Here is a 10,443-nt window from a genome sequence, read left to right as displayed (position 1 = left end):
CTTTTGATTAGCATTGAAAACACATGCATAGAACTGACTAAAAAATCTATTACTATAGTATTTATTGTTTCCCCTGTTTCTCAAAATATCGTTAAACATACAAGAGCAAAAGTGGAAGGGCCAGTTTATGCATGACCATTGGATGATCATGGGCTTGGCTAAAATCCTTTGAGAAGAAGATTGCAAGTTATGACAAACTACATAAAAGCACTGATTTAGGGCATGCAACGATGCAAATTAAGAACCAATGACCAAAGAATCACCCAAAAGAAACGGGAAGAAGAAAAAAGTGAGAACAAAAGAAGATCTGCTTAAGCAGAAGGATTGAAGATTAGAAGTTGTCAAAACTTACGTGAAAAAATAACAAGAGAAACAGAGTAGAAAGCTGCAAAGGGAGAATAGAACGCGGTAGGCGATGCATGCAATTGCAGGAATTTATAGGGAGGAAACAAGCCGACCTAAAGCTTAACATGGAAATTCTGCTAAACTTGTCATGCAGAATATAAAAAGTGACAGTGGATTCCGTAATTTCTTGCGGAATTCATTAGAGTGATACTGCATTCCATGATTACTTGCACAACTTTTTGGCGGGTTCCCTAAATCTAAACTAATGCTAATTATTTACTTGCAGAATTTTGCAAAGATTTCCTGTATCTAAACTTTCTTTAACTTGCACAACTTTTTGGCGGGTTTCCTAAATCTAAATTAATGCTAATTATTTACTTGCAGAATTTTGCAAAGATTTCCTGTATCTAAACTTTCTTTAACTTGCACAACTTTTTGGCGGGTTTCCTAAATCTAAATTAATGCTAATTATTTACTTGCAGAATTTTGCAAAGATTTCCTGTATCTAAACTTTCTTTAACTTGCACAACTTTTTGGCGGGCTTCCTAAATCTAAACTAATGCTAATTATTTACTTGCAGAATTTTGCAAAGATTTTCCTGTATCTAAACTTTCTTTATAAGAGAGGGATCAACTACTTCCTTTTCATTTATTTATTTACTTGTTTTTTTTGGAGTGACCCACTCTACTCCCCATTGACGTGATTGGGCATGGTCCTCACGGGCCGCCGCTTTCTCTTGTTTGGTTTTGTTGGTGGGCTGCATTGGGCTCTAACACTTGCTCAACTCGGGAGTGTTCAAAGGCAGTCTTTTTTTCTTTTTCCATTTTCAGGAACTTTTTGTTCTCTCTATCTTGCTTATATTAAGCCTGTTATCACTAATTATTTAATTCCTGTAGGCTAATTAGTGATAACTCAACTTTCTTCGACTTTCATCTTTAATAATCCCCAAGTGTTATTTTAGTGGTGCCAAAACCGCCATTGATTAACTGTAAAAGTTAAATTAAATAACTTGACTATCCTCTCCAATTTGTTCATGCTACCCACTTATACTTTTTAAGGTTAATAATCTCAAGCAACCTGAGTCGAGGGAACTCATGTGCAAATCGTACATGTCGAGTTTTTAAAATTCAAGGCGGAGTCTTTTGTAGCATTAAATTATCGAAGTTGTGGTACAAACAGCAAAAAAAAAAAAAAAAAAAAAAAAACCATCGTTTAGCATCTTTTGGTCCTAGCGTATAGTACCTTTAAACTCAACTGCTTCTCCGCATTCTTAAAATGACTCGCTTGCATTTTAAGGTTAATCTGCTGTGAAATGACAGAGAATTGAAATCTCGGCTTTGTTTGGCAGACAAGCTTTTTCCTAAGTTTTTTAAAAACTTTAACTACAGAAACCTCAAAAAATTTCTCAAAGTTTTCAAACTATACACTTTAAAATATTTAAAAAAATATATATATACTTCAAAATTTTTTAAAAAAATTTCTATAATAAATTACAGTAAAGTTTTAAACAAACACCCAAAAAAACTCACTTGCCAAACAGGGCATTTGTTCACGAGTAGCATTAGTTACGAGAAGACCAATACACATAAGGATTGGATTTTTTTTTTTTTGGGGGTTTAAAACATTAATAAAGATATTGCATACCATTCCGGAGTCAACTCAGACGTCTTCAATAATGTCTTTTGAAATTAACTTGATCTGCAAGGTTCAAATTTCTGCAAGGTTCATTATACTGGTCAACAGCGTTATTTGTAATTTTTGTCTTCTTCTGTGGCGTCTTGGCAAATTTATTAGTGTTTCTAATCAGTCAAAGAATTCCTTGAGCTTGGAGTAAATCCTTGAGCTTGAGACTGTAAGGCCGCCCCCTTCTCCTGGATCCATTCCACATTTCTGATGCCATCTGCCTGTAGACCCTCTCAGTGAGATGATAAGAATCCCAAAACACGTATTTCTTCGGATTCTCACACAGCTCGAAATCCTTCACCATGGCCCTCTTCCCTCCACAGCTGTATATTCCTTTATATCGTCCTGCTCCGCAACATGCTGCTCTCCCTTCCTCGAATCCTATCCATTCCATTGACAAAGCTTAATTACTTTTTGTCATTAATCTACTCTACTACTACTACATTGAAATTAGTTCATTCCCAAAGTGTAGAGTACTAATCCAATGTCAATTTGATTAATATCACGAAACACTTGCACACTTGTACCAACATAATAACATAAGACACTTAATTAATTGGTTTACTTTACACATATCTCAAATAAGCATGCATGGACACATCTTGATTGTGTCAACATATATATATATATATATATATATTATATAGGGGAAGAGAGCGGATACCAAATCTGGAGGGGTGATCCATTCTGTGCCTTAGAGCACCATTGAAGTCGCAAATTGAATATCTGAACCCCTGCAGTTGATCCTCCATTTTTGACAAGAAGTTGTAGAGTGCCCGATTATGTAAATTTGCCAACTTTGAAGCTTCTTCGAAGCAGCCACCTCCTTTTGTTTGGGATTGTAGGATTCTAAGCCCCGGTAGACAACCCAAGCTCCCTAAATTGAGGAAACCAAATTTTCTTCCGCCTCTATCGTATATTGCCTGCTAAATTAAAGGACAATCAGTCACTACCCACATTAATTACATTTATACACAGAAACCCAAGCTATAATGAAAAGCAACGTATCCTTTAATGATTGGATGGGATCAACTTACTTTGACCACTGATGTCAAGTTACCGATCACCATCCCTGCGTATTTTGAAGGAGAACCGGAGTTGGCCAGCATGGTAGAATTGGTAAGGAAAGGGCTTGTGTAGTCATTCGTCCCAATGCTAAACAAATACACAGCTCTTGATAGTATCGTGTTGGATTCCACGTCCCCTAACTCGTGTCTTAACCATGCTTTCACCTTGGTGTAGTATCGTAACTGCGTCCTGAGGCCAATCACCTGAAATATGAACGTCTTACAAATAGCAAGTTAGGAGGGAGAAGATAAAAACTAAAAAGACCAAATCCAACCATAATTATTTTCTTGACTGCATGTCTAATATTGGTCAGACCAACAAATCCAACTCCCACAAAAGAAACCCAACACGTGCATGGATGAAGAGAGTACAAAAAGGACCAACTCCATCGGTGGAAACCAAAATTTGGACTACTAATTAACATCACTTCAATTTCTGCTCTGTGGACAACAGCGAAAGCTAAAAATCAATGAAAGAAGAAGAGCCGTGTAAAACTCTGCTGCACTGCACAAGGGGGTTGATTGATTTTGTCCCAATTAACGTAATTCTTAATTATAACTTTTGGTATTAATTCACATGACTCTAATGCAATTGTGATTTAATTATATGAATTCATGTTTACATCAGTTTATACAACTTAACGGAGGTGGACCAAAGTTCAACCGGAGAGATCCCAAGTCCATCCGTAAAACTCTTACCCCAGCATGGAGCAAACTCATCAATGGGGCACGGGAAAAGAGACCGGTTGAAATTAACGTAACAATGAGACAAGCGCAGCGTTTGAATGGAAGAGGTGCTTTCCTGGAAAAAGCCGAACCTGGAATGGTTACTCTTCAGAAACTCCGTGGACCACCTCCATGTGGTCTGGAGAGAGAGAGAGAGAGGACATTTTTCCTCGGATGTCCAAGACACTACTCTGTTTTGTATGTTGGGCCTGGCCTGATCTTGGCAACCATCCCGTCCGAAATTTGCCATCAAGGGCCCCGCTTCAGACGTAGGCAGTCCAACAACACCACACACACACACAAATATCACTTCCATTGACAGATGATGGATGGAACCAACAAATACGGAGTCCAATTGCCCTTCATAAATAAGTACTCCATAAACAGGAAATTAAATAAAACGAGGAAAGAAATCCTTGCCTATGACCAGTGCTGAAGTGGAGTAAATAATTCGGTGGCTACACAGCAGAGAAATGGATATGGGTGAAAGGGGCCCACGGCCATAGATGCGTCCAGTTCTGATCTTTTCCTTTCTTCTTTTTTTTTTTCGCTTCTTCTATACTGCAGATAGGATCCGGGCCCTCTCCGGTCCTAGTTTTATTCCTCGTAAACCAGTACTCATTATAATTTTAATGTAAACTTTAATTTATAATTAAGTTGGTGCAAAATTCTCGATTATTACACTAAAGATGTACCAAAGTTATATCAGTTCCCTTAACAGAATTGAACTGGACGGAGTCCAATTAGAGATCCCTGCACGAAGGTTCTAATAAAAAAACCTCCCCGCTTTTGCAAGCTTGCTTAGTTTTACTTTTGCCTATCTGCCGGTAACTTAGTGCAGCAAATGAATCAATCCCAACTTTCGTATTGTTACCATAAGCTACCACTATCCGAAGACTACTAGCTTCGAGTCTAATCGAATAGCAGCAGTGACAATAAGGTGACGGCTAGCAAGTTCGTCTTTTTCATATGTTTCCACCAGAAAAGACACACAGACAGAGTGATAAACAGATTGATGAATAAGGCAAACATACAGCTTCAATTGTAAATTTAGTAGTTAATTAGCGCAAAAAATTGTGATAGCCGTCGCTGTTAGAAACCTAACACCAATAAATAAGAGTATGGTGGCATTTTGGCAGCAGTATGTATATGTATGAAGATGAAAGTGAAAAGACATTTGTTTGCATGAAAGGTGTGAATTGAATACATTACCGCTCCCCGAAAGGTCTCATCCAAAGCGCCCGCTCCAGCCGATGCGAAGTTTACTCCATTCCGGTATTCTTGGTTTCCCGGCTGCAGAAACGGCGGAATCAGTGGCAGTTTCGCATATTCGGCTAGGACCAAGAAAAGAAAAAAAAAGCATTTAGTAAGATGCGACAACAGTAAGTAAAACTACCCAATAGGAGACTCGTTGCATGAGATATAGAATTGATCAGTCTTGACTCAGGAGTATTAGAAAAATCTGATATCTTACCAATAAAATCTGATATTAAACGGCCGTTGGAAAATCTTCCGGTTGGGAAGCTGAAGTAGGATTCCCCGTACGGCCAAAAATTTGCCTGGTCAAGTGTAGTGGTGTTAATGTAGTTGTTGTTGCCTGCATCAAAGTAAGAGTCGCCAAAGAAGAAGAGAGCAGTGGCAGCTGTTCCGCCAGGTCCACCACCACCGAGCTTCTTTTGGGGCTTCCCGCGGTATTCACTGCCCGCTGCAGCTGCAATACCATCTAACACCAGCAGCACCGCAACCGGAATTTGCAGGATGAAGAAACAGCCCAGTCTATGTGTAGCCATGGCTGCAAGGGTGCAGATGTCTTAATTTACCACCAACTTGAAATTGGCTGCATTTTTCACTAAAAAAGTGCACGTTTAGTCTTTGATCAGTAGCAATTTTTACTATTATTATTATTATTATTATTTTGCCACTGTGGGTAGAGAAAGAAACAAAGCATGCATGGTCATGTGCTTTCAAATTCAAGTGCGAGTACGAGAGTTGTGCTGGCAGGTAATTTATAAATTTTTTTTATCAGTAATTCATGGTCCAAGGTCATGTTATGTCATGGTCTTGACTCTTGAGTGATGATCAGAATCAAAATCATCTAAATTGTTCTTTACCAAAGAAATAAAAAGGGCAAATAAGCACGGCTAGCATTTTTTGTTGCAGTTTATCTATGTATTTTGGTTATGAATAAAGAGACATATGCTAAATTCATTTTCCCATCTCCTCGATCGATCACTTCTATGCTTTCATAACTTATATTATTATGAGTACCAATGCTCGTACAATGTGTAGATTTAGAGTGGAAATGTGCAGATTTAGCTCCTTCCACGAAGAAAATGTCAGCGAGTTTGAAAATCACAATGCAATGGAAATTGTTAGTGAGTAATTGACACAATTCAAAACGCGATGGAAATAAGAATGTGTTGTGAATTTGAAAATCACCAAACACAAAATACTAACGCTTGAGATTTTAAATAATTGTCTGTGCTGGATGTCTATTTTATAAGGTGAAAATATTTCAAAATTTTAAAAGGGGAAAATATTTTATAAGGTGAAAATATTTCAAAATTTAGAAATAAGTATAGAAAAATGGCAAATCTTATATACATTGACAGTATATACACTATCATTCTTATCAGTGTATGGATAACTATCTCTCGATCACAGGTTTAGGTTCAGTCTCAATGGAAAAAATGAGTCTGAAAATTAACTCATCTTTTATATTACTATTGTTCATAATTAATATCATGAGTAATAGCATTAGCAATAATCGAAAAGTAAAACCGGATGAGTAATAGCGTTAGCAATAATAGAAAGGTAAAACCGGGGGACTTTAAGTTCGGTAAATTAAACAAGCTACCGAGAATAGTCCTCTACAGCCTCTACAGTAAAAAAAGAAAAAAAAAGTCTTGTTCATTAGGGATGCTAGAAAGTCAGAATTTGTAAACGTCGGGGTTGGAGAAAATCTGACTGGTAAGATGAAATATCCATAAATTAAGTGGAGATGTCTCTGATTACCCATTTAGTTCAAAGGCTTGCAAGTCATGTAAGCCGACAAAATTTGAAAAGTCAAAGCTATGCCAGTGGAATTTTGGTATAATTTTGCAATGTTGCATATTGCGGGTTAAATGTATTAGTACACATTTGACTCCTTTTGGCACTTTGTTGCGGTTCGCATGTGACGAGATTCATTTCATTTCTTTCTCAGCGTTTTTAGTATGCCTCAAATTGTCCTGGTCATTATAATTATTTTCTTGACTGATTCTTCTTCTTTGGGGGTACCTTTTAGGTTACAGAAGATCACGAAGACCAATGTAATATTTTATTTTGTCAAATATGTTACATCAAATCCTTCGAAAAAAAATGTTATATCAGAATCCAAAAATAAAGCCCTCCATCTTTGTCTCTGTGTTGGTGATGAGGGCTTTTGGAGTTCTTACTTTTTTGCCCTTTTCACACAACATGTTTTTTTACTATTTGGTCTCGTTTGCTCTGCTCTGGATTGGAGTCTGTAGATTTTTCCTGATTGTATTCCTAAGTAATATTGTAACTCACCAGTGCGTGTCGGTGTCATAAAAGAGTTCAATCTCTTATGATAAGCCCTTAACAAAAGAAGAATGAAACAGCTAGTACCAATTACTAATAATTATGGCTGATTAGAGCACTAAAGAAAATTTGGCAAGCTGCCAAACTCCGCCAACAATACAATATAACATTTGCACAACACATAATTACGGTTGTATTGTGTTGATTTTAGTCATTGAATACCATTCCACTTAACGAATTGATATCAAATATCGTCTTGCAATGTACTAGTACTGTTTTTCTGTTTCTTTCTATTTTTATTTGTAAAATACAATGCTTTGTTAAATTGCAAATAAGGATAATAATAGAAAGAAATGTGCAATTCTATTTTATTTTTTATAAAAAAAACCTAGAAGAGTTTGATTTCGATTACTATCACGAGTCAAGTCAGAACATACTTTCAAAAACCATACATACGTAGCTTCATTCTCAGAGATTGAGTCTTAAAAGTTTGGGGTAAAAAAAAAAACAGATGTGCAATTCTGTGATTTGGTCGACTCTAGTTACGTTGGCACTGGACCCGAGACCATGGTCATTACATTTTGGGCCAGGCAAGACATGGGTTACGAGGGCTGCCTATTGATGGATCAAGCTTCATAAAAAAAAAAAAATTTTGACTGACCGCCTCTTATGAATGCAACATCCCAATCGTCTCTTGATCTGCTAAATCCCATTCTACATAAATTTAAGCGCATACATATTGGTCCAGGACCAAAAAAAAAACCAAAGCATATACATTGAATATTTATAGTTCCAAAATTTTCTAAATAAATTTCAAGCTGATACCAAAAAAAATTTCATTTTAGTTATATTACAATGACGAAACAATATATGAAAATTCTCAATGAGAATAAAAGAAAAAGCATTTAGAAAAAGAGCTAGCCCCTCCTGTAGTGGGGCCAATCCACCGGAGCCACGTGTCAGTTTGGTCATGATGACCTGACAGTTCGGACAGAGAGTTCGAGCAGGAGGGACAACAGTTCGAGCATGGCCGTCGCTTCCCAGCTGGATGGGCCTGGTGGGCCGCGGCTCTCGAACCTTTCGAAACTAGCAGACAAAGCCCTAGAAAGACTCCCTCTCTACTAGGACTCGTACTCCTATAAGGAAACTACTAGCAGGAACTCTATAAATACAACACAATGGGCCAAGACAAGGTACGTCGTCTACAGTATTTACGCTGTTGCTCTATCCTTAAACTCTTATTGACTTGACCGTCGGAACTACACCGGGAACTAGCTCCGCCGTTAGTTTCTCTTGCAGGTCAATTCGCTCACCTCGCTAGTACTAGTTCACTCACCCGCAGCTCGCTCAGCTCTCTGCTTCCCAGTTTGGATCGTGCTCTCGCATCACCTCCCAAAAGTCAAACATGGCAAGTTAAGTAGTACCATGTAATAGTATTCCAGGTGGCATTGGCTTGAAAGGCTCTCTGATAAAACATTTGTGGTTCTTCCCGCTCCCCCTTCCTTCCTCCAGGACAAACCATGATCGTCGTCATATGTAGAATTAATTTTGAGCAAGATCAGGTTTGATGCATTAACCCCGGTCGGCTAAATGTACAGTGCGAGGGAGCACTTGTTGGAGAAGAGCTGGGATACGGTAGGAAGAGAAATCTGGAAATTTTATGGAGGAGAGAAGCGCAGCTAAACTAAATTATGAAGTTCATGCATGCATTTCAAAGTGCTCTCTATAACCATAACAAAATGGAGAGGCTTACCACATCAGTAGCAACTTTTCCATCTTTAATGCTACTGATCATGATCATGTCGCGATTGAACGTAAGATGTTTAGGATCGATTTTTATGTCACAGTCCAGGGCTATCTGCAACAATTAAAAAGAGTAACGGCATTAATTAATCAATTGATGCGGGGGGAAAAAGTTGTGGTTCCTAAAGTTGTGTGCATGCAATCCGTGCATCGAGCAGCAAGCAAGCTAGTATGGTAATCGCACTGCTCAATTGGATGCTGGAAACTTGAACCAGTATTTTATGGGGAAAAAAACGTAGTTACTGAGAAAATACAAACCCTGAGCTTTGGCAAGGTAACATGAAGTATTCGGACTTGAGCTCTAATGTCACCTAATAGTCTGATTTGGGAAATGCTAGTAGCGTTTCTTGAACCCTCTTGCATCGACTTCCCGGATGTAATTTCACTTATGTTGACGCATTCAAGTATTACTTGAGCTTCCACGCTTACATTTTGGCTCCGAGGAGGTTGATGAAGCTGCGGAACCTTGATCATTCCGATGACCATTCCATTTTCGAGGACATGAAGTCGTGAAGTGCTATAACTTATGCCAACCCTGTTAGGATTTGCGGCGTTTAAGGTTAAAGAAAGAGAAGATGAAACAAAGAGATCTTTGTTGGACACCACGTCGAGTTTGTAGGATTCTATTTTCGCTGTTTCAACAGAAAAGAGAGGCTTTTGGGGCTTCAAGACGAAGAAAATGATAATTGCTGCCAATCCTAACATGAAGACAATCGAAAGCACGAATATCAGAAAGAAGAAACAGCTTCTCTTGAAAAAAAAGTTTGGGACGAGCAATTTCTTCCTGCCAGAATTTTTTGAATGTGGTGGTGTTCTCGTAATATCCATAATATTTCTTCATCTTGGTTTTTTGGCTTATTACAATGTGATTCATGTTTATATTGATTAGAGAATGGTACCATGTCCGAGTTAAGGAGGAGACGAATATTGTGATCATTTCCTTTGGACTTCGTCTTTTCATTATACCTTTCTTCAACTTCATTCTACATGGTTCGCCATAATTTTTATTTATTTATTTTTTAATTTTCCCTGGGTTTGGGGTTATTCTAATCCGTCGAAAGTTCTTTATTAGCCCAATTGATCTGGCCCTCCAGGCCAGGCCACATAAACAAGGTCTTTGATTGTTACAAGAATTAGCTTTGCTACTGGAGCCTGTTTCAAGTCATGGCTAGGGATGAGATACGTGCGAATCTTTCTCTTTCCCTCTTCAAATAAATACATGGGTTAATCACATTTTATCCCTTTAAAGAATACCTCATTTCTCAGTTTACCCCCT

At 37.9% G+C, this 10,443-nt stretch overlaps 2 protein-coding genes across 3 annotated transcripts; both read right to left on the bottom strand.

Moving 5' to 3' along the window:
• Nucleotides 1-1,999: 1,999 nt before the first annotated feature.
• Nucleotides 2,000-5,691, bottom strand: LOC113768795 (GDSL esterase/lipase 5-like). Of its 2 annotated transcripts, none has more exons than XM_027313283.1 (5): nt 5,296-5,691; nt 5,034-5,155; nt 3,066-3,299; nt 2,693-2,954; nt 2,000-2,409 (listed from the first exon to the last, which is right to left on the bottom strand). In XM_027313283.1, exons 1-5 carry the CDS (start codon nt 5,609-5,611, stop codon nt 2,153-2,155), a joined length of 1,191 nt encoding a protein of 396 aa, XP_027169084.1. In that variant the 5' UTR covers nt 5,612-5,691; the 3' UTR covers nt 2,000-2,152. The 2 variants fall into 2 exon arrangements, with proteins under 2 accessions (XP_027169084.1, XP_027169085.1); XM_027313284.1 differs by having other exon boundaries at nt 2,693-2,951.
• Nucleotides 5,692-8,250: 2,559 nt separating this feature from the next.
• On the bottom strand, nt 8,251-9,960 carry LOC113769575. Its single transcript, XM_027314061.1, has 3 exons — nt 9,426-9,960; nt 9,118-9,222; nt 8,251-9,013 (listed from the first exon to the last, which is right to left on the bottom strand). The coding sequence occupies exons 1-3, from the start codon at nt 9,870-9,872 to the stop codon at nt 8,951-8,953; spliced, it is 615 nt and encodes a 204-aa protein (XP_027169862.1). The 5' UTR covers nt 9,873-9,960; the 3' UTR covers nt 8,251-8,950.
• Nucleotides 9,961-10,443: the final 483 nt, after the last annotated feature.

Source organism: Coffea eugenioides, chromosome 4, assembly GCF_003713205.1.
Source record: "Coffea eugenioides isolate CCC68of chromosome 4, Ceug_1.0, whole genome shotgun sequence".
Taxonomy (NCBI): Eukaryota; Viridiplantae; Streptophyta; class Magnoliopsida; order Gentianales; family Rubiaceae; genus Coffea; species Coffea eugenioides.
Note: the sequence above shows the minus strand (reverse complement) of the source record. Positions and strands in the feature narration are given on the sequence as shown.

What these genes read in the sequence shown, in the direction of transcription:
- LOC113768795 (XM_027313283.1), bottom strand. Translation starts at nt 5,611, where the DNA reads ATGGCTACACATAGACTGGGCTGTTTCTTCATCCTGCAAATTCCGGTT. An exon ending in ATGAGACCTTTCGGGGAGCG is followed by an intron (nt 3,300 to 5,033) that starts GTAATGTATTCA and finishes TTCATATTTCAG; the next exon opens with GTGATTGGCCTCAGGACGCA. An exon ending in GGATCACCCCTCCAGATTTG is followed by an intron (nt 2,410 to 2,692) that starts GTATCCGCTCTC and finishes TGGAATGGATAG; the next exon opens with GATTCGAGGAAGGGAGAGCA.
- LOC113769575 (XM_027314061.1), bottom strand. Translation starts at nt 9,872, where the DNA reads ATGTTAGGATTGGCAGCAATTATCATTTTCTTCGTCTTGAAGCCCCAA. An exon ending in TTACCTTGCCAAAGCTCAGG is followed by an intron (nt 9,223 to 9,425) that starts GTTTGTATTTTC and finishes TAATTGTTGCAG; the next exon opens with ATAGCCCTGGACTGTGACAT. An exon ending in GAAAAGTTGCTACTGATGTG is followed by an intron (nt 9,014 to 9,117) that starts GTAAGCCTCTCC and finishes TAAAATTTCCAG; the next exon opens with ATTTCTCTTCCTACCGTATC.